The sequence below is a fragment of the Mirounga angustirostris genome, unplaced genomic scaffold (assembly GCF_029215605.1).
Source record: "Mirounga angustirostris isolate CCGP_5_RB_7025 unplaced genomic scaffold, mMirAng1.0.hap1 SCAF_15, whole genome shotgun sequence".
NCBI classification, from domain to species: domain Eukaryota; kingdom Metazoa; phylum Chordata; class Mammalia; order Carnivora; family Phocidae; genus Mirounga; species Mirounga angustirostris.
Window position 1 is genome coordinate 8,330,466 of NW_026991723.1, and position 23,038 is coordinate 8,353,503.

At 45.3% G+C, this 23,038-nt stretch overlaps 1 protein-coding gene across 1 annotated transcript in view; it reads left to right on the plus strand.

The window, feature by feature from the left end:
* LOC123850225 (histone-arginine methyltransferase CARM1-like) overlaps nt 1-23,038 on the plus strand; it is a 178,524-nt gene that overhangs the window by 146,609 nt on the left and 8,877 nt on the right. Inside the window, exons 8-11 of the mRNA XM_064579862.1 lie at nt 2,563-2,653; nt 17,323-17,404; nt 18,603-18,688; nt 21,139-21,228. Of these exons, the coding sequence (XP_064435932.1) occupies nt 2,563-2,653; nt 17,323-17,404; nt 18,603-18,688; nt 21,139-21,228 (349 nt within the window). The remainder of the gene's footprint in view (nt 1-2,562; nt 2,654-17,322; nt 17,405-18,602; nt 18,689-21,138; nt 21,229-23,038) is intronic.

A 23,038-nucleotide genomic window follows, 5' to 3' on the forward strand; every position in this document is an offset into this window, starting at 1 on the left:
CCACGCTCTAAAAGGTCTGACAGATCCTATCAATATTTAGTCTGTAGGAGCCTTCCTCCTGTGGATGCTCTGTCCTCTTCTTCCACACGTGGCGTGGTTGTTCTTCAGCCCTGCTGCACACCCACCGTACTTGACTTGCCATCATCATTCTCTTGTCTTCTTCTTTCTTGGTGTCCACCATCCTTTCAGCAGAGTATTCTCTAACCGCTTTTGGAGAAAGTGTACTTGAGAAGTTACTTTTTATTGACCCCTTGTATTATCATTTTGCAGGGTAGAGAATTTGAATTTGGACACAATTTTTTTTAAGATTTTATTTGAGAGAGTGAGAGAGAGAGAGAGAGAGCACGAGCAGGGAGGAGCAGAGGCAGAGGGAGAAGCAGGCTCCCTGCCGAGCAGGGAGCCCGATGGGGGACTTGATCCCAGGACCCTGGGATCATGACCTGAGCCGAAGGCAGACACTTAACTGACTGAGCCACCTAGGTGCTCAGTTTTTACTCAGTATTTTTAGGACCTCTCTTTTTGATTTCTGGTTCCGTTGTTGCTGTTGAGCAGTCCGATGACCTTCTGACTCCTGATCCTTCAGAGTGACAGCGTTTTCCCCTCTGGATGCTTTCAGTATCTTGCTTTATTTCTAGCCTTCTTACTGTGAAGCTTTTAAAATTCTTGTGTTGGGCGTGGAGTGAGAATGTTTAATCAGAAGACTCATCTTCTTCGACTCTGAGAATTTTTCTTGTATTTTCACCTTTGATGACTTCCTCCCCTCCAATTTATATCTTTGGAATTCCCATTAAGATTGAGGCTCAGAGCACCTCTGAAGCTTCCCAAGTTTACACAGTTAGTGATACATACTGCTTTCCTAAGGTTGTTTAATATCCTTCTGTCTTAAAATTGAGAACCCACTAAGCACGCATTGTTGTTTTGACACCAGAGCATGAGATTTAGGTGGGCACGTATGAATGACGTTACAACCATGCTTTTTCTGATTGCCTCTGAAAATACCCTAAATAAAACAATCTGTTCTGGGCACTTGGGTGGCTCAGTCGCATCGGGCTCCCTGCTCAGCAGGGAGTCTGCTTCTCCCTCTCCCCCTACCCCCCGCTTGTGATCTCTCTCTCTTTCAAATAAATAAATAAATAAATCTTAAAAAAAAATCTGTTTTATTTTAACAGGCATTGAAGGGAGCATAGTTAAAGTATGGGGCCATGGCCTCACAGATGAGATTCTGCCCCTGGATTTGCCCTTCTACTTACTAGCTCTATGACTCTGGCTGAGTCACTTAAATTTCCCTGTTCCTTAGTTGGCTCATTTATAAAGTGGGGATGTAATAATAGAATCTACTTTATGTTGTGATGAGGATTAAATGAATTAATACATGGAAAACTCATAGAGAAGTTCATGGCAGAGTTAACATAATCAAGAAATTTTAGGTATTATTTTTATGACAGCATATCCAGTTTCTAAGGTGATACTCACTTCTGAAAGAGGGTTAGTAGTTCATCTTTCTTTTATGTGCGGGATCATAAATGACTGTGAGAAAGAGTCTCCCTAGAAACGACAAGAATAATACTGTTGCTCGCTGTGTCTGCCCGCTCAGGAAGGCTGGGCTTCAGGCATGTCAGTCTAGGTGTTTGTCTGCCCACTAAAGAATCTGCCTTTCCTTTCCCGCGGTGACTGTAAATATCAGGAACAAAACACAAGAGTGGGTGTCCCAGCAAGGAGGACGGTGAACCCCTAGAGAAGCACAGCTCCTAACAGCACTTAAAAAGATAGTCAACATGATTATATGTGGACAAAGTCTGAGAATGGAAATAATGATGTGATAGAATGATGGGAGGTAAATGATTTTCAGAGATGTTTTTACAATAAATAAGATTTTTTTTTTAAATGAAGGAAGTGCACAGGATTCCCAGCACAGGGCATACAGAAACGAAAAAGCCGACAGCAGAGAAGGCAAGATGCCAGGTTAAAAGCCTCACCTAAGACTCCACAAGCTTTTTTTTTTTTTTTTTTTAATTAACATAATGTTATTTGTTTCAGGGGTATAGGTCTGTGATTCATCAGTCTTACACCATTCACAGTGCTCACCATAGCACATCCCCTCCCCAGTGTCCATCACCCAGCCACCCCATCCCTCCCACCCCCCTCCACTCCAGCAACCCTCAATTTGTTTCCTGAGATTAAGAATTCCTCATATCAGTGAGATCATATGATACATGTCTTTCGCTGATTGACTTATTTCGCTTAGCATAATACCCTCTAGTTCTGTCCATGTCGTTGGGCAAATTGCAAGATTTCATTCTTTTTGATGGCTGCATAATACTCCATTGCACAAGCTTTTATCATAACAGTTTTGTGACTTGCATTAGGATTCCTGTTTATATTTCCTCCAATCTTCTGCCTAATTTTTTTTATCCTTGCTTTGAGGCAAAATTATATTTCAGCCTCTTGGGTAATAATTGAAATAGGACGAAAGCGTGGAGTTGGTCATGTGGTGGGTGAGTGTACCTATAGTCAGAAGGCAGTGCTAGTCAACGTCTGGGTCTGTTGTCTTTTGCTCATTAGGAATGATGTTCCCAACATTCGGCGACATCCATTTGGCCCCCTTTTCTGATGAACAGCTCTACATGGAACACTACTCCAGAGCCAACTTTTGGTAATGTTCTCTTCTCTCTTCCATCCTTTTTCCTTTAGAGTAAGCCAGAGTTTTTGGTTTGGGTTTGCCATTTGGGGTTATATAATTGGTGGGGGTGGGGATGGGGTGCTGTGCACTGTAGGATGTTTAGCAACACCCTTGGCTTCAACGAACTAGATGCCAGTAGTGTGTTTCCCCTAGTTGTGACAGCTCAAAATGTCTCCAGACACTGCCGACTGTGCCCGGCAGGGGAAGGGGCACATAAAATCATCCCCTGTTGAGAACCACTGGAGTGGACAAACCAGGGAGCTTCTTACGCGCCATCAACCATCCAGAAGACCGCCTGTTGCTGGAATGACAGCATCCTCCCCCTACTGCTGCCCCTCGCTTCCCCCTTTCCACCATCCATTCCTTGGGCTCAGGGCTATGGCTTCTGTTAGAACGGACCTTGGTCAGAGGACAGGGGAATCAGTACATCTTGATGTCAATGAATCGATCAAAAAATTTTTGGGGAGTTTTTGCACTAATGGGCTATTGGCCTTTGGACAGTTCACTTCACCTTTTGAGGCTCGGTTTCTTCATTTGTAAAACGAGAACTAATACAAAACAAAACCCCCGCCAGTTCTAAACCAAAATTCTGTCTGGCATTCTTTTTTGAGCACTGGTTTTTATAAGGAGAAAGAAGGAAGGAGAATGATGATATTGGACCCATGGGAGGGAGAAACGGAACAGATAGCATCCGAGTGGGGACGTTAGGTGTGTAGGAGGACAGGCATGCGTTGGCAGATGGGTGAGGAGGGTTGCTAAAATGTAAGCTTTGAGTTCCAGCTGACGTATGCAGAGCCTTCCAACGCAGAGACAACCACAGTTGATTTCTGGATTTTTTCTCTTTGTAATCCTGTCTCTTGGTGAAGAAGCAGGAGCTGGGAGGTACTTTGGTTTCCCAGGTTACAAGTTCTTTGAAGAGTAGGGTCAAAGGGCTGAAATTTTTTCTTTCTCTCTCTTTTTTTTTTTTCTTGTAAAATAGACTTTCCTCGCACAGATTTGCATTTTATGGTTTCTGCTCAATCTGTAATTTTGAAACTCCCAAGCCACATGCTTCCTAATGGGAGTGAAAGCCTCTTGGTGTGTGATGGGGGAGACCTTAATTATGATCATTGTTCTGTGAGGTCATGCTGACCTGAAATGTTTATATTTTAACTGTAAACCTCCTGAGTCAGTGACGAGGTTGGAGAAGCAGGGATTTCAGGTAACAGAATCGACCAGATTACTGTCCCTGATGGGGTAGCGCGGGAGCACGTTGTCCTGGCAGTCCTCCGTGACTCCCCAACTGTACCATCTGCTGCCATCTTAGTACCTTGAGAATGAATGTTAATGATCACAGTGGATTGGCTAGGCTTACCATCAGCATACAAATATACTGCTATTTATTCCATCTCAAAAGAAAAAAATAACCTTTTTTATCTCTCACTTCCCCAGTTAGCTACCACCCATCTCTCTTAGCCCCTTTGCAGCAAAATTCCTCAAAAAGCATTGTCTGTCCTCCCAGTCTCCAACTCTTTCCTTCAATTTCTGTCTTAAGACGTTCCTCCATGATGGCCCTTACCAGGGTCCACCAGTGTGCTGACCTCCACGTTGCTAAATACAGTGGTCCATCCTCCCTTGTCAGCTTATTTAACCCATTATGTACATTTGAGCAGCATTTGAAATGCCCCACCATCTTTTAATTTCTCTCCTGCCTCACTGGTCACTTTCTCAACCAGTCTCGCCCTGGTTGTTACACGTCTGTTTCACCTCCTGACGTTGGAGTGCCCCAGGACACAGTCTTGGACCTCCTCTTTGTCCACAGTTATTGACTTGGTGAGCTCACCCATTCCTTAGCTTCAGATGCCATCTGTATGCAAATGATTCTCAAAGGTATTATCATCTAGCTCACACATGTTCTGGGAACTCTGTATTTTTATAGCCAGCGGCCTCCTGGGCATCCCCCCTTGAAGAGACTTACCAACTCCTCATCTCACCCACTTCCCCCCCAAATCTGCGCTACTCGTAGTCTTTCCATCTCAGTTGATGATAACGTTGTCCTCCCGATCATTCAGGCCCCAAACCTTGGAGGCCCTTCTTTCTTTGTCCCCATATCTAAACCATCAAGAAATTCTGTTGTTCTACTTTTGAATTATACCCAGAATCTGTCCAATTCTCATTATATTTGCTGTTCTCCCTTGTTCCCAACACTGTCATCTCTCATCTCGAATCTCGATTACTGCAGTACCTTCTTAACCTATTCCCAGCATTCCCAAAGCTTTCTGGTAAATTCTGTCCAGTCTGGCTCCTCATTTCCTATGACCGTGTTCATTCAGCTCTAGCCAGATAGGCATCCTTGCTGATTTTCAGGCACATCCAACCACCTTAGAGCCTTTGCATTTGCTTATCCTCCTATGTGGAATACTTTCCCCCCATTATTCACATGGCTAATTCCTTCACCTCCATAAAGTCTGCCAAAATGCCACCTCTCCTGTTTAAAATGGTAGCCATACCACTCCTGATCCCATTTTTTCTGCTTTGTGTTTTTGCTGTAGCACTTACCACTTCCTAAAAGACATATACTTCCTTTATTTATTATTGTTTATTGTCACCATCCTTCCTGGTAGAATGTAAGCACGGCAAAAACCCAAATTCTGTCAGATTTCACTAAAGTAAACCAAGCACACTCCATCCCAAGTGCCTGTCACATGGTAGATCCTCAGTAAATATTTTTGAATGGGTAAAAACTCCAGTAATCTCAAGTAAGTATGCAAATAATTACTATTAAGATATTAGTTGTCATCGCTTTGATTTTTCTAACTTTTTTTACAAAATTAGGATAATACCATAAATATCATTTTGTAGCTCTTTTACTTCTTAAAATTTTATTTTTTATTTTTGTTTTGATTTCAGTACCTTGTCGACATGTTCTCATATCTTCTCAATATTCTCTTGCTGCAGAGTATTTCTTTTGTGACTGTATTGTAATTTGTCAACTCAAGCTCCAGTGCTAGATATTAAATTATTTTAATTGCCTATTTAATCCTTATAAAATCCATAAATCTATAAGAAACAACACTAAGGTATTGTTTTTGTATTCTACCAGAATATAGAATTTTATAGAATTCTATATCCTAAATTTTATAAGAACACTTAAGTGAACATCCTTTTATAGAAATCTTGGTTTGCATTCTGATTATTTCCTTACAATAAATTGCTAGAAGCAGAATTACTGGACCAAAAGGTGTGAAGAAGGATCTTTAAAAAAATTATTCTTATATATTGCCAAATTGCCCTGTAGAAAAGTTTTACCAATTAACACTTCCACCAGTAGTATATGAGAATGTCTGCTGAGTCTTGCCCATACGGGCTATGTTTTTTTAAATGCCAATTTGATTTGCAAAAAAAAATGGTGGCCAGTTTATTTTTAATCTGTATGTCTTTGATAGTTAGTGCATTTGAACGGTTTTATTTTTAGTCAACAAACACGAAAAAAGTGTTTTAAAAAATATATAGTTAACAAAATTCACAGCCTTCGCTCTCCTTGTAATTCCCCTCCCTCTATGAAGAGGTTTCTGCATTAGGCGACTGGATGTGGGCCTTTGGTCGCATTGGTGCAGGGAACAGGTGGTGAAAGCATGTGCAGTTTCCATTAGAAGAGGCATAGAAGTGGAAATGCTGGCTGAGAGGAGGGAGAGGGATGCAAATAATAATAATAATAATGAGTTTAGCTATATACTAAAGAAGGGAGCTGAGAAACTGAGGGATAACAGGCCAAGTAAATCAGATCATTAGGTGTAACCAGTGATCAGTCCTCACCTGCCTTTCTCATCAAGGACACTTGGCCCCGGGGACTCCTCACTTCACTTCTGGAGCCTAAACCTGGTTTTCCTCCTTCCTTATTGGTCCCGACTTCGTCTCCTTTGCTGATTCTTCCTCATGACCCAAGTCTTCAGTGCTGGATTGATTCCAAGTTGGCTCTTACTGTCTTCCCCTTTCTGTCTCTACTCACCCCCTTACTGACTTTATTGCATCTCCTGGGCTGTAAATACTGTCTTTATGCCAACGACTCCCGTAGTGAGAACTGCAGCCTAGAACTCTCCCTGGAACCATAGACTTTAGGTGTCCAACTTGGCTGCTGACAACTCTACTTGGATATCTCTTGGGCATCTTAAATTCAACATGTCCAAAAGCAAGCTGCTGACCTTTGTCACCACCCCCTGCTCACCCCTGCAAAATAAAAACACAACGAGCAAAACAAAAAACCCTGCTTCTACTGCAGTCTTGCAAGACTTTCAACCTATTTCCTCTTTTTAAACAGCAACCAAAATGATCTTGATAACGTGTTAATTCAGATCATAGTTTTCCTTTCCATTTACTTGGCCTGTTTCCCCTGCTCAAAACCTCCAATGGCTTCCCACCTTCTACATCATAAAAGGCAAAGTTCTCACTGTGGATGCTAAGACCCTCCAGGATGTGGTTCCACCCTGCTACCCCTGTGATGTCATCTCTTCCCACTCCTTTCTCATCCTCTGTGTCTTCACTGGCTGGTCTCCTCGGCTCCCCTTGAACATACTGGGCTAGCTGCCACCTCCTGGCCACTCCCTCTGCCAGACATGCAAATGACCCCATGGCTCACTCTCACCTTCTTCAGGTCGTAGCTCATATGCCGTCTTCCCAGGAGACCTGCTCTCAGTTACCAGTTGTCATCTCTTCGCTCCTGGAAGTCCGTATCCTGCTTCTCACTTCATTTTCTCATACTCCACTTACTATCATCTGCTGGGTTATATGTTTTTACTTATTTATTTAATTTACTGTCTATCTCCCTTGTGAGACAACAGGTTTCCATAATAGTGGCTGTTGTGTTTTGTGCTGTGTCCGCATCATCAACCTAGCTAATAGTAGCTGTCCAAGGCGCTTTTGTTAACTGCAAGATAAATGCATTGACATAAGAATTCTTTACATATTAAGGATATTAAGACTTCATTGTATTTTCTTCAGAATTTTCAGTTTGCCCTGTTATAGTCTTTGTGATGGTTTTCACCACAAAAGAAGTAAAAATATTTTTGTGTTGCTGGATTGACCAAGATTTTCTTTGATATTTCCTAAGACTAGCATTAACTTCTACTTCTTTCATGTTTTCACTTTTTCCATTTAACATTTAAAAAAATGTGATGTTTAACTCTAAAATTCATTTTCATTTAAGTGGTAAGCACAGAACTTTATCCTTTCTCGAAAACCAGTTAGGAGGCTGTCTCAGTAGACAAGAGTACCACATTCTGATGTTAGTACCAGTCACCTACAAAATTAGTAACTTTCTTATTTGATTAATATATCTTGCCCCTGATTAAGATTCTGAAAAGTACTTCCTGAGAATAAGGCTCAGTCATGAGGAAACATTGTTCTGGGCTGTAAAACTTCTTTATGTGATGGGTACCACTGCCTTTATTGAAACTAATTGGCTCAGGGGTTTTAAGCCAAGTCCTTTAAATACAACTTCAAATGGATTCTTGTATCAAGAAAAACATATACATAGGATCGATTAAGAGGAGCAAGCAAATATTCTCAAGAAGTTTGAGTCGGAACTAATTTGCCTTATTACGTTTATTATAATTATACAACATAAAAGCATAGGCAAAATAGGAAGTAGTTAAAAGCTGGATGATTCAGACTCTAGAGCCACATTGAACTGTGTTTAATTCTTGGTTCTGTCAATTACTAACTGTAAAACCTTAGCCCAGTCAATTTAATCTCTCTGAGACACAATTTCCTTATTCCTAAATTAAAGATACTAATAATATTCCCTACCTGGGGATGGGGAGTTTCAGAGATGGGTCCTCTACTTGTACTTTGCTACCGTGATAGCCCTTTCTTCACAGGCCAGGGCGAGGGTTCTGCCAGATGCTGAATGTATTCCAGTTGTGCATACGGGGACTCAGAAAATAACCACAGGGTGGATAGGAACCCATCAGATACCTGTGTGATGGGCTTGGTCTGAAAGTGTATTTACTTGCTGTCCTCCATAAGCCTTGATTAACCAGAGGCATTCTGAATCTCCTGGCATCAATATCAGCTCATTTCTCAGATCCTCTGGAGAAAAACCGGAGAACATTAACCATGTATGCTTGTGGTGACACTGCAGTGTGATTTCTCAGAGGCTGGGCCTCCACTTCATTCATGGACCAGTGGGCTCTAGATCCATAAACAGTGTCTGGAAATTGGACCTGGAAGTTGGGTGAAGGACCTAATCTTTCCATTGTGACAGCTGACATCATCCTGCCTACCAGCTGGCAAATTTGTTGTTGTTGTTGTTGTTGTGATATCATTTGAACACTATCCTAGTTAACGCTACATCCCTTTGACTTCTCTGGGAGCACTAGGATCTGTTAACAACCACCACAGGTCAAGGCTCCCTCACTGTCACTCTAGCCTTGCTTCCCAACACTGTAATTATGTCATTCTTGACTGTGACAGTTAATTACTGCTCTCCTAATTCTGACATCTGAAATTCCATCCAAGTTGTGCTCATTGGGAACACAATGTAATGGTGGCAGCAGCGTCGTCGTTGATCTACTGAGGATAGCCACCGTCAGCTTCCCAAAGATGCCACTGCTCTCCTCTTACCTTTAGGAAAGGAGGGTTTCTTGGGCCTTTCCTGAGAACATAGTCAGGAGAGATGTTCTTAGGTCTTACATGGTAGATCCTTCTAGCATTTCCATCTCTCTGAAACTTCTGACTCCTTCCTTACTACTATGCTCAGAAATTCTGGAATCTCCACTTCATTGACTACAGGCCATCATGACGACCAAGCTACAAAGTGACATCCTAGTGGATTGTTAGGTCTAGTATTTTGCTAGAACACTGAATTCTGTGAGTGCCCATGTCGATGAATTGTGCCCTATCCTGACCTACTCTTCCTAGTCTGAACACCCTTAAAATATACTCCTATATGTATTTCCCTGGTTCTTAGAATATACTATCCAACTTGTGCAGCTTCTTAGGTATGTAAGTTATCCTCACCCAGAATAGGCATTGTACTTCCTGCTCAGGCTGTGCTTGAGTTATTAGCCTGACAGCCATGAGAGACCAGTAGCCTGAAAGCAGTGGGCAGTAGTGAAGCTGATCCTGAGGAGAACAGAACTACCTTGCAAGGCACAGTCTTCAGGAGAGGTGGTTGTGCAGTCTTCGGGCAGCTATTCTGCTCAGATGAGATGGAGAATTCTGCTTCTGCTGGCCAGAAGTCTTCAGGGGAGTTGGGAAGATGTTTCCAGGGTTCTCTTCCTTGTTCATTCAGCTATCCCAATCCCAGGTCACAGGGCCCTACTGTTCCGATCAGGGGCCCAGCTATGATACATAAGACTTGTCAAGGTTGCATTCCCCATCTCCCCTGCAGTTCTTCTACTCTTGCTGTTTTATTCTCTTGAGGTTAGCTTGGGTTCCCCAAGAAACTAGGTGTTACACACAGTTTGTAAGCTACCACTTTATTAAGGAATGTAATCCCAGCAAAACAAGAATGAGGAGAAATAAGAGTGAGTCAGGGAAGGAGGGAAGGCTAATGCAAAAGTGCATTACTGAGCTGACCACCACATGGTAATCAAACACCAAGAAATTGCTTGATCCCCCAGGACCATCTCAAGAGGTTGAATGAACTACAAGACAGTGTATACAGAGGATTAGGGACGTTTATCCACTGGCTGTTTTCTCCGCCTTGGTCGACTGTTCACCCCTCAACATTAACTAGCCTGCACTTCAGGGTTGTGCCTGTGTGGACACCAAATGGGTCTCATGGCATCCATACCCCACCCCCCCGAGTCAACAGGAATACCCTGGGGCGGAAGTGGAAAGACACACGGTACAGGCCTGAGGTGGGGCGCTATCGGGTTGTGCCCATGAGGGGTCCGATGAGCCCACACCTTGGCACAGCAGGTCGGAACACATGGCTGAGGATTCCAGAGAGAGGTAAGACTGAGAGGATCTGAGGTGGCACTTGAAAGGTGACGTACCACTTAAGGAACCAAAAGATGCTTCCCAGTCTCCTTTACAGAGAAATGTGCCTGGATGGTGGGCATCCATCGTGCTTGACAACAGTAGTGCCAGTTGAGTGGTATCAGGATGACAGAGGTGGATATCCTGGAGTCAGTGGTTCTTTGTGGAAGTCAGAAGTCTGTGCTTGCAAAAGATGAGAGAAGGCGAATGTGAGAATTCTGCCCTAGGCAATGCAAGATCCCTTCTTGCACCTTTCCGCTCTCGAGTCCACAAAGTGCCTTATTGACCATGGTGCTGCTGAGAGACACACTGTTTTTAATGTCCATTCAACTGAATGGACAAACTGCTAAATCTCCTGTGAAGGTAATGGATGGTTTGTTCCCAGGCCATTTCTGCCCCCAAACTGAAATTTCTACTAAAGGTTCTTTTGGCATAGCTAGTGTTCCAGGCCTTCTGGTCTTTCCCAAAAATACATTTGGCCCTGATAGTCACTGGTACACAGAAACACCATGTGGACCAAATAGGAACATTTCAAATTGCAACGTGATGTAACCAAATTTCGTGGGAAGCCAAGTATACGGCACAGAGCATCACAGAGAAAGAACTTTTGAAGGAATACTACCATGACCAGCGCAGTCATGTTTGGATCTTCATGTGCCCTGTCCTTGTTTCATTTATAGTTTCATGGTTACTTGCACTAGAATCTCCTTTCAGCCACCAGTATTTATTCTGTATGTTCCCTCTGCTTCTCCTTTACATCTGCAGTTCTTGAACCCATCTGGCTTTTGCTCATTGAAGAAGCCTCAATTTCTTTTTTTTTTTTTTTTTAAGATTTTATTTATTTATATGACAGAGAGAGACAGCGAGAACAGGAACACAAGCAGGGGGAGTGGGAGAGGGAGAAGCAGGCTTCCCGCTGAGCAGGGAGCCTGATGTGGGACTCGATCCCAGGACCCTGGGATCATGACCTGAGCCGAAGGCAGACCCTTAACGACTGAGCCACCCAGGCGCCCCCTCAATTTCTATATTCATCTTTTTTGTAACCTATGTCAGACTCCTAGATCTTCCATAATATTCCATCCCTGGGCCTGTACACATCCAGACCTTATTTTTTTTCTTTAACCATGTGGTCCCTATTTCAGTGTTACTGATAATAGTACAAGCGTCCCAGTTAGAAGGAGTCCAAGTACAATGCCAAGGTTGCCCGCCGCCAGGCTCAGGAAATTAACAGGGAGGTTTGAAGTAATGGAGAAGATGACTCCAGTATGCTCTAGGATGAGTGTGATGCTCACTCTTCCTATAGGCAAAGGTGCTTTTGTGAAGGAGTCTGATCTTTAAAAGTGGTGAATTCCTCTTTCCATCCATTCACTGGAGTTCCAGCAGGCAAGTTACAGGCTTAGAAGAAGCTAAAATTCGTGGTGGGAATAGGAGCATTTTACAACTTGTCCACTTTACACTAAAGGGGAATCTATTTTTAAATTCATGGAGAGTATTCAGGACTATAGCTAAAGAACAGCAAGGGGAGCTGTGCGAGCCTTGGGAGTGTCTGTTACAAATAGAGCAGGATATCCTTCAAGCCAAATCTCAACAAAAACTGTTTTTAACTGCATCTGTCCAGTGTTTGCAAACTGGCTTTTGTTTCAAAGAATAAGCTTCAATTTCTATATTCATCCTTTTTGTAACCTGTGTCAGACTCATAGCTCTTCCATAATTTCTGCTCCTGAGCCCATATACAGCAAATCCAGATGTATGAATTCACAGCTCTATATCCACTTCTTCTTTGCAGCTGTTTGAGCAAAATTCTTACACTTGATTCTCACTGGGTATACATTATGTGTCTTGTTTGTTTGGGTTTAAACTCCAGCAAATTAATGTGGCTTATATTTTATATGTGATATATTTATATACTTTTCATATTTTTAAAAATGTGTTTTTTATTATGGAAAAAGAGGAGGAAAGGAGTGCACAGTCCTTAAAAGAAACCAAGCTTCAGACTGTGCATCTTTCCTAAGAAGTAAGCGAAAGCCTGTGATTCTATAAAGGAACCCGTGGTGCATCCTTAGGCGTGCCCGTGTAAATCTAGACATTACTGGTTTGCATAACAACTGGACCTATGGAAGATGTATCAGAAGGAAAAGGAGATCTGGTAAGACAATGAGATAGACATCTCTTGTTTGTTGCTCTTCTTCTGATAACAGCACCAGATTCTCTTCTGAGAGGCACGTCTTCCCCACTCTCGGTCCTTGTGGCTTGGGTGGTCTTGTCTCTAGAGAATCGCATGTGGCTCAGTCTCAGTCAATCAGAGCATCTCACGACCCTGGTCTTGGCAAAGAACCCAGGGTTTGGCATCTGACCCAGTGAGAGATGCCAGGATCCGCTCAGGATCCAAGACGGATCCAGGAGGCTGGTAGGGAGAGCTGTGTGAATGAGGAGAAAGGACCAAAGGCCCAGATGAACTAGCAAAGAGCCAAAGACAAAGGAGGCCAGAGAGGAAGCTTCCTTGGATGTTTCTCCAAGCTGGGCTCTGTGTGTAGAACTTGGAGAAGTTAACGTCATAGTAAATGGGTTGCCTCTTTCTCTGCACTCTGGGTGTGTTTAGGCATAGCTAATAGTACAATTATTTTCCTTCTGGGCTATATTTGCAGAATTTTCCAGACGTTGCATGGATTATGGTGGAGAGGGAGGGGAGAGGGGGAGGACAGTTGGAAATGTGAAGTCAAGAGCAAAAACTACACATAGTCTCTGCCTTATGGACTCATTAAGAGGCCAAAAGTTAACCTGGAAAATAAAACCCACATAAGATGAAAACAATGGAAATCATCCGCAGCTTCCAAGTCAACTGATTCATTTCCTGATTCACCACCCAACAGTGTATCTTAGGAGACCCACAGAGATACCAGTCCCATCTGCTTTAACTATTTTGTGATGCATTTCGGAAGGAGATTTGAGATTTCTAAGAGTTCGAAAGACGGTCCAGCCAGAAAGTTCTTAAAACCCAGGCAGGGGGCCCACGGCTCCGTCTGCCCAGGCGTGGTGCTGGTGTGTACCACACTAATCACGGCTGCTGGGTTTTAACTGGCACCAAACACACAAGGCAAAGGGCACAGACTTGGTTCCTCTGAGGTTGTACCCAAGGCCTGGAGAGCAGTTTGCAGCCTCAGGCACTGCCAGGCGGAGGGCAGTCTCTGTCCGTGGGGATTCTCTTTCGCCAGTTGGTGAGGACTGTAGAACAGGTAACTCTGTAGTGTTCAACCCTGGCTTAACATGAGAATCACCCATTGAGCTTTGGAAACAAACAAGAGGGTTACACGCCTGGATCAAATAAACCACAATTGGACAGATGCAGTCCGGACATCAGCATTTCAAAAGCTTCTTGGGGGATTCTGAAGGATGGACAGGATTGAGTCCTTCTGGGCTTTCTGGGAAATTGTTTCTGCCTCTGTCCTTCCCCTCCCCTCTCGCCCCACCCCCTTCCTTCCCTCTCTTCTTTCCCTCTAATAAAAACTATTGTGCTGATGACTTATTTCTCCAAAAACACCTTGACTCTCCTTCTAAATACTGAAAGGGTTGTTTAAACTTGCAGTGCTCTGTTTCCAAGTATTTTCTAGGCATATAGGAGCCTTGTTTTCAGGATGTGTATTCATAAAATGATACGCTTCACCTGTGGGCCAGGCTACCTGGGGCCCTTGGTGGAAGGAGAAGATTAAGAAACAAGTAATGAGGGCGCCTGGGTGGCTCAGATGGTTAAGCGTCTGCCTTCGGCTCAGGTCATGATCCCAGGGTCCTGGGATCGAGTCCCGCATCGGGCTCCCTGCTCCTTGGGAGCCTGCTTCTCCCTCTGCCTCTCTCTCTCTCTCTCTCTGTCTCTCATGAATAAATAAATAAAAAATCTTTAAAAAAAAAAAAAGAAACAAGTAATGAGGGGCACATGGGTGGCTCAATTGGTTAAGCATTAAGCGTCTGCCTTGGGCTTAGGTCATGCTCTCAGGGTCCTGAGATCCAATCCTGCATCAGGCTCCCTGCTCAGCCGGGAGTCTGCTTTTCCCTCTGCCGCTATCCCCCACAACCATGCTCTCTCTCTCTCTCAAATAAACAAAATCTTTTTAAAAAAATATGTAATGAAACTAAAGAAACTTGGGGTCATGATTTTCCATTTCTCCATTATCTTCGTTGGCACCTCTACTATTCATAGGCCTGTGAAGGACACCAAGTCCTCAATTCATTCGTTAAAGAGAGATGGAGGATAGCTAGCTGGATAGGTAATTTTTAATCCTCACAGTATGCCAGCCTTGTGCTAAATATACACTGATGAATAAGAAAATACTTTCACTTTTTTTAAGATTTTATTTATTTATTTTGAGAGAGAGAGGGAGAGAGAGAATGCACAAGCATGGGGAGAGGCAGAGGCAGAAGGAGAGGGAGAAGCAGACTCCCCACTGAGCAAGGAGCCCGCCTCAAGGCTCTATCCCAGGATCCTGGGAGGATGACCTGAGCTGATCAGACGCTTAACTGACTGAGCCACCCAGGCGCCTCTAGAAAATACTTTCACTTTTAAGTGGGTTAAACTTAAATATTTTACTGTAACACAAGTTTAAAAATTTGTGATTGGGAACATTTGAGCTGAGTCTCACAGATGGGATAGGAATTAACAGGACAAAAGAGGGAAAAGGGATTTCTAGGCAGAAGGGAAAATAAGTAGAGGCTCAGTGGTGAGAAATTGTATGTGCCCTTCAGGATCTGTAGGTAGCTTGGTGGGGCTTGCTTTTCACTTGCAGGTTGAGAACTGGCTGTCGACTTAATGTTTGTCGAAAGCAAAAGAGGCCTCCCTGCCTCTTTTGAGGGCCTTGGAGGCTTTGATTTTGGATTTAGGACCTTGCTTTGGCTGGTCTTTCCATCCAAACTGAGCTGAACCACAAATTTAAGTTTTGTATGTTTATTCTTTGTGGTGCTGGTTGTTTTCCTGTCTTTCCTGCAGGCTGGCAGGCATAGGACTGGGAGAGGATGGGGAGTGATGAAGTGAATCCCTATCTGATTCGCAGGCTGTAGAACACACATGCACGCACACACACACACGCACGCGTGCACACACACACAGGCAAACACACACGCACATGCACACACGCATGCACACATAGGCAAACGCGCGCACACACACAGGCAAACACACATGCACACACACATGCACATGCACACATGCACGCTACACGCACACACACAGGCAAACACGCACGCACACACACACTACATGCACGCACATGCACACAGGCAAACACACACACGTACACACAGGCAAACACACACGCACATGCACACGCACACACATGCACATACAGGCAAACACACACACGCACATGCACGCACACACACGCACAGGCAAACACGCACACACATGCACATGCACGCACACACACACAGGCAAACACGCGCACACATGCACATGCACACACACATGCACACACACACAAGGCAAACACACACACACACGCACGCACGCACCCTTATTAGGGAAGCTGCTTTTCAATCTCAGGATAAAGACTTTCAATCTCTAGTGATAAGGTCTCCCAGGCTGCTTTCTAGAATTGGGCCTGGCAACTTGAATTTTTAAAAGCCCCCCCCCCCCCAAGTCCTCCCACAGCACAGATTGGGAACTACTGCCCTGGTCCCAGTGCTGACCTGAGAAGGCGGCATTCAGAGGATAATAGCCAGCTCAGGCGGTGGTAACAAAATGCCAAGTGCTGCTCACCGTTCCTTGTGTTAATTCCGTTACTGCTTATATAACCCTACAGAGTGAGCATATAATTATTCCCATTTCAGAGAAAAGGAAACAGGCAGAGTTCAGGTGACTTGTGCGGGGCTCAGAGCCAGTCGCTGGCAGAGCCTGAATAAAGCCTCTCCTAATCCACCCCCGAGATCTCTTCTCTCGGGAGTGCAGACCACTCGCCACGCTGACACAGAGCACCTGCTGTGTCCGAGGCACGGCCTGGGGTGTAGCGGGGACACGGAGGTAAGACGTGGCCAGTGGTGTGGCAGTAACTGCTTTGCATCTGGCTCCCAGAGGAAGGAAGGGAGGGCTATAGCGTTGGTCACTTTCTGTGGTCGAATGTCACTGACCACAATTTTGAGAAGAAACGCGCACCGCGGACTGTGACGAGCAGGCTCCAGTTCACTCGGCCACTGCGGCCAGTGCCATCAGGAAGCTGCTGGCCCATGGCTACGGAAGAACCGAAGAGAGCAATCTGTTTCCTGAAACAGCAGGAATGTGGGGGGACTTTGGAGATCTAAAGTCGTGCTCTGGGCTGGATAATGAGAGGGTCAGGGAATTGTATTTCAGGATCGGGACAGCATGTCACGGAGCAGGCAGCCACCTTGGGGCGTGAGGTCAAGGGTGGGAACCCAGAGGCCTTCGTACCCACAGATACCGTCCATAATCTTTACACAGGTATTGTCCTTCACCTCAACTACTCCCCCCACTGCAGGTCAAGTACACGTCCACAGATTTGCTGGAGAGCCTTTTCTCGTCGCTACTCCCTCTAGACCAGTTTGCCTTCACGTGCTCACTCACGTGCTTGTGGCTGCCTTTGAGGACCTGTGAGGCAGCTTCCCAGCATGTCACAGCTGTAAGGGGCTTGGGGACTCTGGTGAGGGACAAGGTGCATGTGATTCTCTGTGCTCCCTTTCAGGTACCAGCAATGCTTCTATGGGGTCAACCTGTCCAGTCTCCGGGGGGCTGCAGTGGATGAGTATTTCAGACAGCCAATAGTAGTAAGTGGGTGTCATCACACACTCTCCTCCATGTGTTTATCTAAGGATTTGATTGCTCGTTCACTCATGCACCTGGGAGGTGGTGTGCTGCCAGGCTCCGTGAAGCCATCACCAAAAAGAAGAAAGAGCTCCTTGGAATGCTATGTTCTCAAGTCTTCCAGCTCTCATCTTCCAATCAATTAAGAAAATTCTCAGAGAACGATGCTGTCGAAAGCAAGGAGATATTCTGACTGCCTTTCAATAAGTAACTTCTGATTCCCCCACTGCCCTGACTCACCCCATGTACACACTCAGCCCTCACACTTGTTCAATAATTCATATCTTCCCATTGATTCTGGTGGCCCAAGGCATAATAGGAGAGGAAGCTTTGTAAAATAAATAGCTTAGAACAGGAGCATCGCTGTCAGATTGGGGTTTCATTCGTGACCCCCTCTAACTATGTGACCTTGGACAGCAATAAGTTGGCATTCCCCAAAACTGGCTTAATTACTGGCCCTCAAAAATGCAGAGCCCGGAGCTAGAGACCCACTGCTGGAGTTCAGACAGTGTCACTCGAATCTGATTTTTCTATCCATATAATTTATTTCCATTGCCTCTAATTTGACTATGGGTCTCCCCTTGTGGTAGCAAAATGGCTTCAGGAACTCCAGCCTCAGATTCTTACAACTCTTAAGTCCCACAGGCGAGCCTGCTTTTCTCTAATAACTTGGGCCAAAGCCCCAGATTAGTTTAGATGGAGCCTGATTGTCCTCCCTCGGGTCATGTTCTTGCCTGTCAAACCATCTTCAGGGGAAAAGTCATGCACTGATTGGCCAAGCTGGGGTCGCCGGCCATACCTGGAGCTGAGGATGGGCTAAGTTTTTATGGAACTTCTTGGAATGTGGAAAAGAGGTAAAATCTGGATGGTTGGAAACACACCACACACCTGCTCCAGAAATATTGTGAGCACCAGATGATACAACCTAACAAGCATTTAGCACTTAGGAAAGCGTGAAGCACTCTGTGCTTGGTGTATAGTAAGCACGGAATAAATGCCAGCCATCATTATGATATTATCATTAAGCTCATGCCTTTCAAACCCTAACTCTTGTTGACTTAAAATACCAGGAGGAAAGCCAGTCCACAATTTCGCTTGGGTTCGGTTTATCCTGGCAGAAAGATAACGTTTCTGCTTCTTTCCACACCCCCGCCCCCCAAGGACACATTCGACATTAGGATTTTGATGGCTCGGACGGTCAAATACACAGTCAACTTTATGGACGCAGAAGAGGCAGATCTCCACAGGTTTGTAAACACCAGTGTTGCTCTTGGTTTTAAGAATCTCCTCCGCCTCTCTCATCTGCAAAACTTCAGTGCAGGGCCTTGCCCCTCACACGGGGAGAGATCTTAGGTGGGAGTCACACCCAGGAAGGGGCAGCAGTACTAGTCGCGTTTTATTGCTAAATGAGGAGAATGATGCTTCTTCCATAGGATTGTTTTAAAAGTTGTTTGTGTACAATTAAGTAGTAGTAGCATGTACTTACGTGGCCAGCCAGTGTTCTGAGCCCTTTACATGTAATGACTCGGCGTGTCCTCCACGTGTCTGCTCTGCCAACAGTACCGTTGTTACTTCCACCTTAGGGAGGACAGGTATGAGATGGAGTAGGTTGCACAAGGTCACAGTATCACTGAGGATGCTAGACCTGGGATTTGAACCATTCAGAAGGCTCCAGAGTCCAGGCTGTTTACCTTCTCACTCATGTCAATAACATCAAGAAGAAGAGCTACAACTTTCTGAGTGCTTACCACATACTAGGTGCTGTGCTAAGTTTTTCACAGGCACTGGCTCATTTTCAAAGACGGCACTCAATAAATGTTCATGTTTGTCCTCCTTCCATCCACCGGAAGAGACTCTGAAATGAGAACTCATTCCCCGGATGGTGATAGGAACCCCCTTTGGATGACCTTTCACTAGTATTTTGCCTTTTTCTTCCTGAGAAGATCAATGTGCGTGTATTTTTTTTTCTGAGTGCAATTTAAGACCCAGCCAGGTTGTCATTTTGCCTGGGCTACTGAGGAAGCGAGCGCCAGACTTTAGCAGGTGCAGCTGGGCAACTCAGACCATCACCTGTCTTGAGATCACAATGGGCGAAGGGTCTGTCTTAGCACAGGCTAGAACCTGCTGTGGTCCTAAGAAGAAACCTCCGTGGCTTCTAACACAGGAGTCCTCCTCCCTGACACTCTGTGCACTGGGCACAGTTCCAGCTCTGCGTGGCGTCACCCACCCCAGCGCACCAGCCTCTGTCCAGAGCATCCCTCCCCACTTAGTCAAAAAGAAGGAGCATGGCCAAGTATGTCCTGGCACTGAAAGCTTCTGCCCGGAAACGACACAGCTCACTTCTGTTCCTGTTTTATGGGTCAAAGGAAGTCACATGGCTGAGCCTGAGCCCGGGTGAGTGGATAAATGTAATCCTCCCGTGTGCTCAGCTCAAGAGAAATGGCGTTTGGGAACAACTCTGTAAGTCCCGCAGGCCCAGACAAAATTGACTTCCATCGGCTCTATGTGCTGCTCTGGGCCACCTCCTGAATCCCCGGGAAGTTCATGAAAATGAGCTCTGTCTCGGCTTCCGGTCACTCGTTTACATGTGTCGATTCAGCAAGTGCTTATTGAGATCTCACTAGGTGCTAGGTATGGTGCTGGTGCTTACACAGGCCCAAAAAGTAAGTTTTAAAAGTCTGCCCTTGAAGAGCTCATAGTCTATTTAGGGGAATGCAAGGGAAAAAAAAAAAAGAGAAAAAGAAAATAATGGCAGTGCCATACCAAACAATTCTGTGTGATCAGCACAATGGAAAACTCGAGAAGTGCTCTGACTGCCACAGGGTGAAAGAAGTTAGGGCTTTGGAGACACCATAAACGCAAATAAGGTATGACCTCCTTTGAAAATCTTTAGAGCACTCACTAACATAAGTCTCCCCTCAGCAAGGGATGAATAATATCAGTAATATCAATAAATAATATCAATAAATTGTGAAACACTTTAAAAAGTTCACAAAGCACTCTCATGTATGTTCTCCCCGCTCTTGCAAGGGAGGTGGGAGAGGTTTTGTCACCCATCAACAGATGACGAAACTGAGATTCGGAGGATTTAAGTGACTTTCCAAGTTAGCATCTAGATTTTGCTGTGCCTTTCCCACTCTTCTTTCTGCAGGGGGTAGAAACCACGGCCACGTCGGTGTGACGCTTACCGCGGGCCTGTGGGAGGTTCAGTGACCTCCCTGAAAAATCAATGAACTGTGACAAGGACCTTCCTAGCTGGATGCGCCCCCTTGTGATCCACGTCTCTGTTCGGCGGCCCGACCAGCCTTTCCCTTCTAAGCAGCAGTGTAGGGGGGCTGCCCGGTTCCTGCTCTGACTTCTAGGAGGGCGGGTGTCACCTGGTCCTGCCTCTTCTTCCTCTCAGAGCTCACACCCCGCTCCGGATGCTGCCCTGCCCCCGGGGAGCTCCGTGTCACCGCAGAGCAGTGATGTGATTCTTGCCGAGCTTTGTCAAGAAGCCACGTGGTCAAATGTGTGGCCTCAGCCAGGCAGGAATCACACATGGAGAGAACCCTGCTGCCGGAGCCAGAGTGCTTAAGAGAGGAAGAGAATATTCTGGCAATGTTCTGGCTGATCTCATGAATGTGTCTTGTATTCCTGTCAACAACAACAAAAATAATTCCAAGTGTTTCTGCTCTCTCTCTCTTTTTCCTTGCAGAGTAGAAATCCCCTTTGTGTTCCAGCTGACGCAGTCTGGCCTCGTCCACGGCCTGGCGTTCTGGTTTGACGTGGCCTTTGTCGGATCTCTGTAGGTATCACCCCCCCTTCCAGGCCTCCTCTGGCCCCGTGCCATAATGCTCACTTCTCTAGGTGTCAAGAAAATAAAGCACCGATGTGAACGCACCTTTGAAATTTTAGGGCCCAGTCGAAATGAGACTGTTTTCCATGGTGTCAGATCAGCCCTGGCTAAAATACTGTGAAACCTCTGAAGGCAATTGGATTGGGATTTGAAGGAAGGAGAGAGGATCCGGGCTTCATCAGCCCCTCTTGGTCTTTTCCAGAATAGGTGGTGGGAAGGACCCCAAGTCTCCCGCCTTGGCTTCCATGGCATCGTCCTGGTTACAGAACCTCCTGTGTGTGGGTGTACCCAGAATCTTACCTTCCCCCACTCTGGTTCACACCTTCAGCTTCTCAGACTAGAGCCCTTCTTTAATGACAGGCAGGCATGGACTGCTAATGCTAACGGCCACATTAGGTGACCTTTTCATCATGTACTCCTTACCCCTCCTGAAAAGATTTGAAAAGTTAAGGGAAAAGAGGAGAAAGACCACCTACAAGTTGACTCTCAGTGTCTGGTATTCCTTGTAAGGGTTGTGCCATTCCTGGGACCCCCCTCCAAATATCTGCTGTCCTGACTCCCCTCCTCTCTTGCCAGGCTTTCTCGTGCTGTCCGGCGAGTAAAGACAGTTGCTCTGGGTCCCATGACCAGGCAAAAGGAAAACTTTTGCAGTACACTCTCCTCTACTCCTTATAGAAACATCCAGGCTTGTCATTGCTTCTGTAGAGGGAGAAGGGCCCGTGGGTCTGTGATAAAGCTCAGGGAGCTTGGGGGGCTCAGGGAGGAGGGGATCCCTGGCAGCCTCGTCTGGGCTGACAATCAGAGAGAAAGAAAAGGATGTACGAGTCATTCCTACAGCACAGAAGCGTATTTGTCCAAGGGATCCATGCATTTGTTTCTCCGACTTTCCCCCAGTGAATTTGTTCCTGCAGGAGCAAAGGAGATAAGCTTCAAGTGGCCTGTTCCAAGGGGAGAATTTCTTTGAAGTTAAATGCTTTATCCTAAAAAGCTATAAAAAATTTGTGTTCTACTGCATAATATGCCTGAGGATATTTTGATCTAGAAGTGGTTTATATTACTTAGCGGTTAAATTTTGTCAGATATCCCCCCAAAATCTTCAAGTCAAAATGGACCCTGTAGGAGCACCTTACTCCATCCAAACCAGAGACACAGCCTGAGCCCAGGACAGGTGACCTTGGTGTAGGAGGCACATCCAGATGTTCTCACCTCCTCGTATGAAAGGAAGAATATCCATTTGAACATACCCATGCAGGATGTCCGAGCTGGAAGGACTGTAGAGACCATCTGCCGCAGGAGCTTTTCTGGCTTCTAGAAGCCCCATCAGGTTCCCTGAACAGGTTGGCATGAAACAGTGAAGAGTCCAGACTCCAGACTTCTCACCCTGACAGACGCTTTTCAAACAAATCATTTCCCAGTTGAACTCTATTACTTGTTGGGCTTCTAATGAACTTTGATTCGGAAGTACAGATTGATTGAGTGGCCAAGTCCACGACTTTGAAGCCTGGCTCTCCAGCTGTCCTCTTTGTGACATTGGGCAAGTCCTTTAACCTCTCAGGGCTTACCTCATTGAGTCATTTTAAAGACTTAGTGGGATAATATACATGAAGCTCTTGGTGCAGACCCAGCACATGGCAATGACCTAAATTGAGCTATCCTTTTCTTCAGAGGGTTCCATGAGTTGAAAACCCTGGAAACCAACTCTCAGCCCAGGTCCCCAGCGCAGTCCATTAAATTTGGGCCTGGAAACATGATTGGCTCT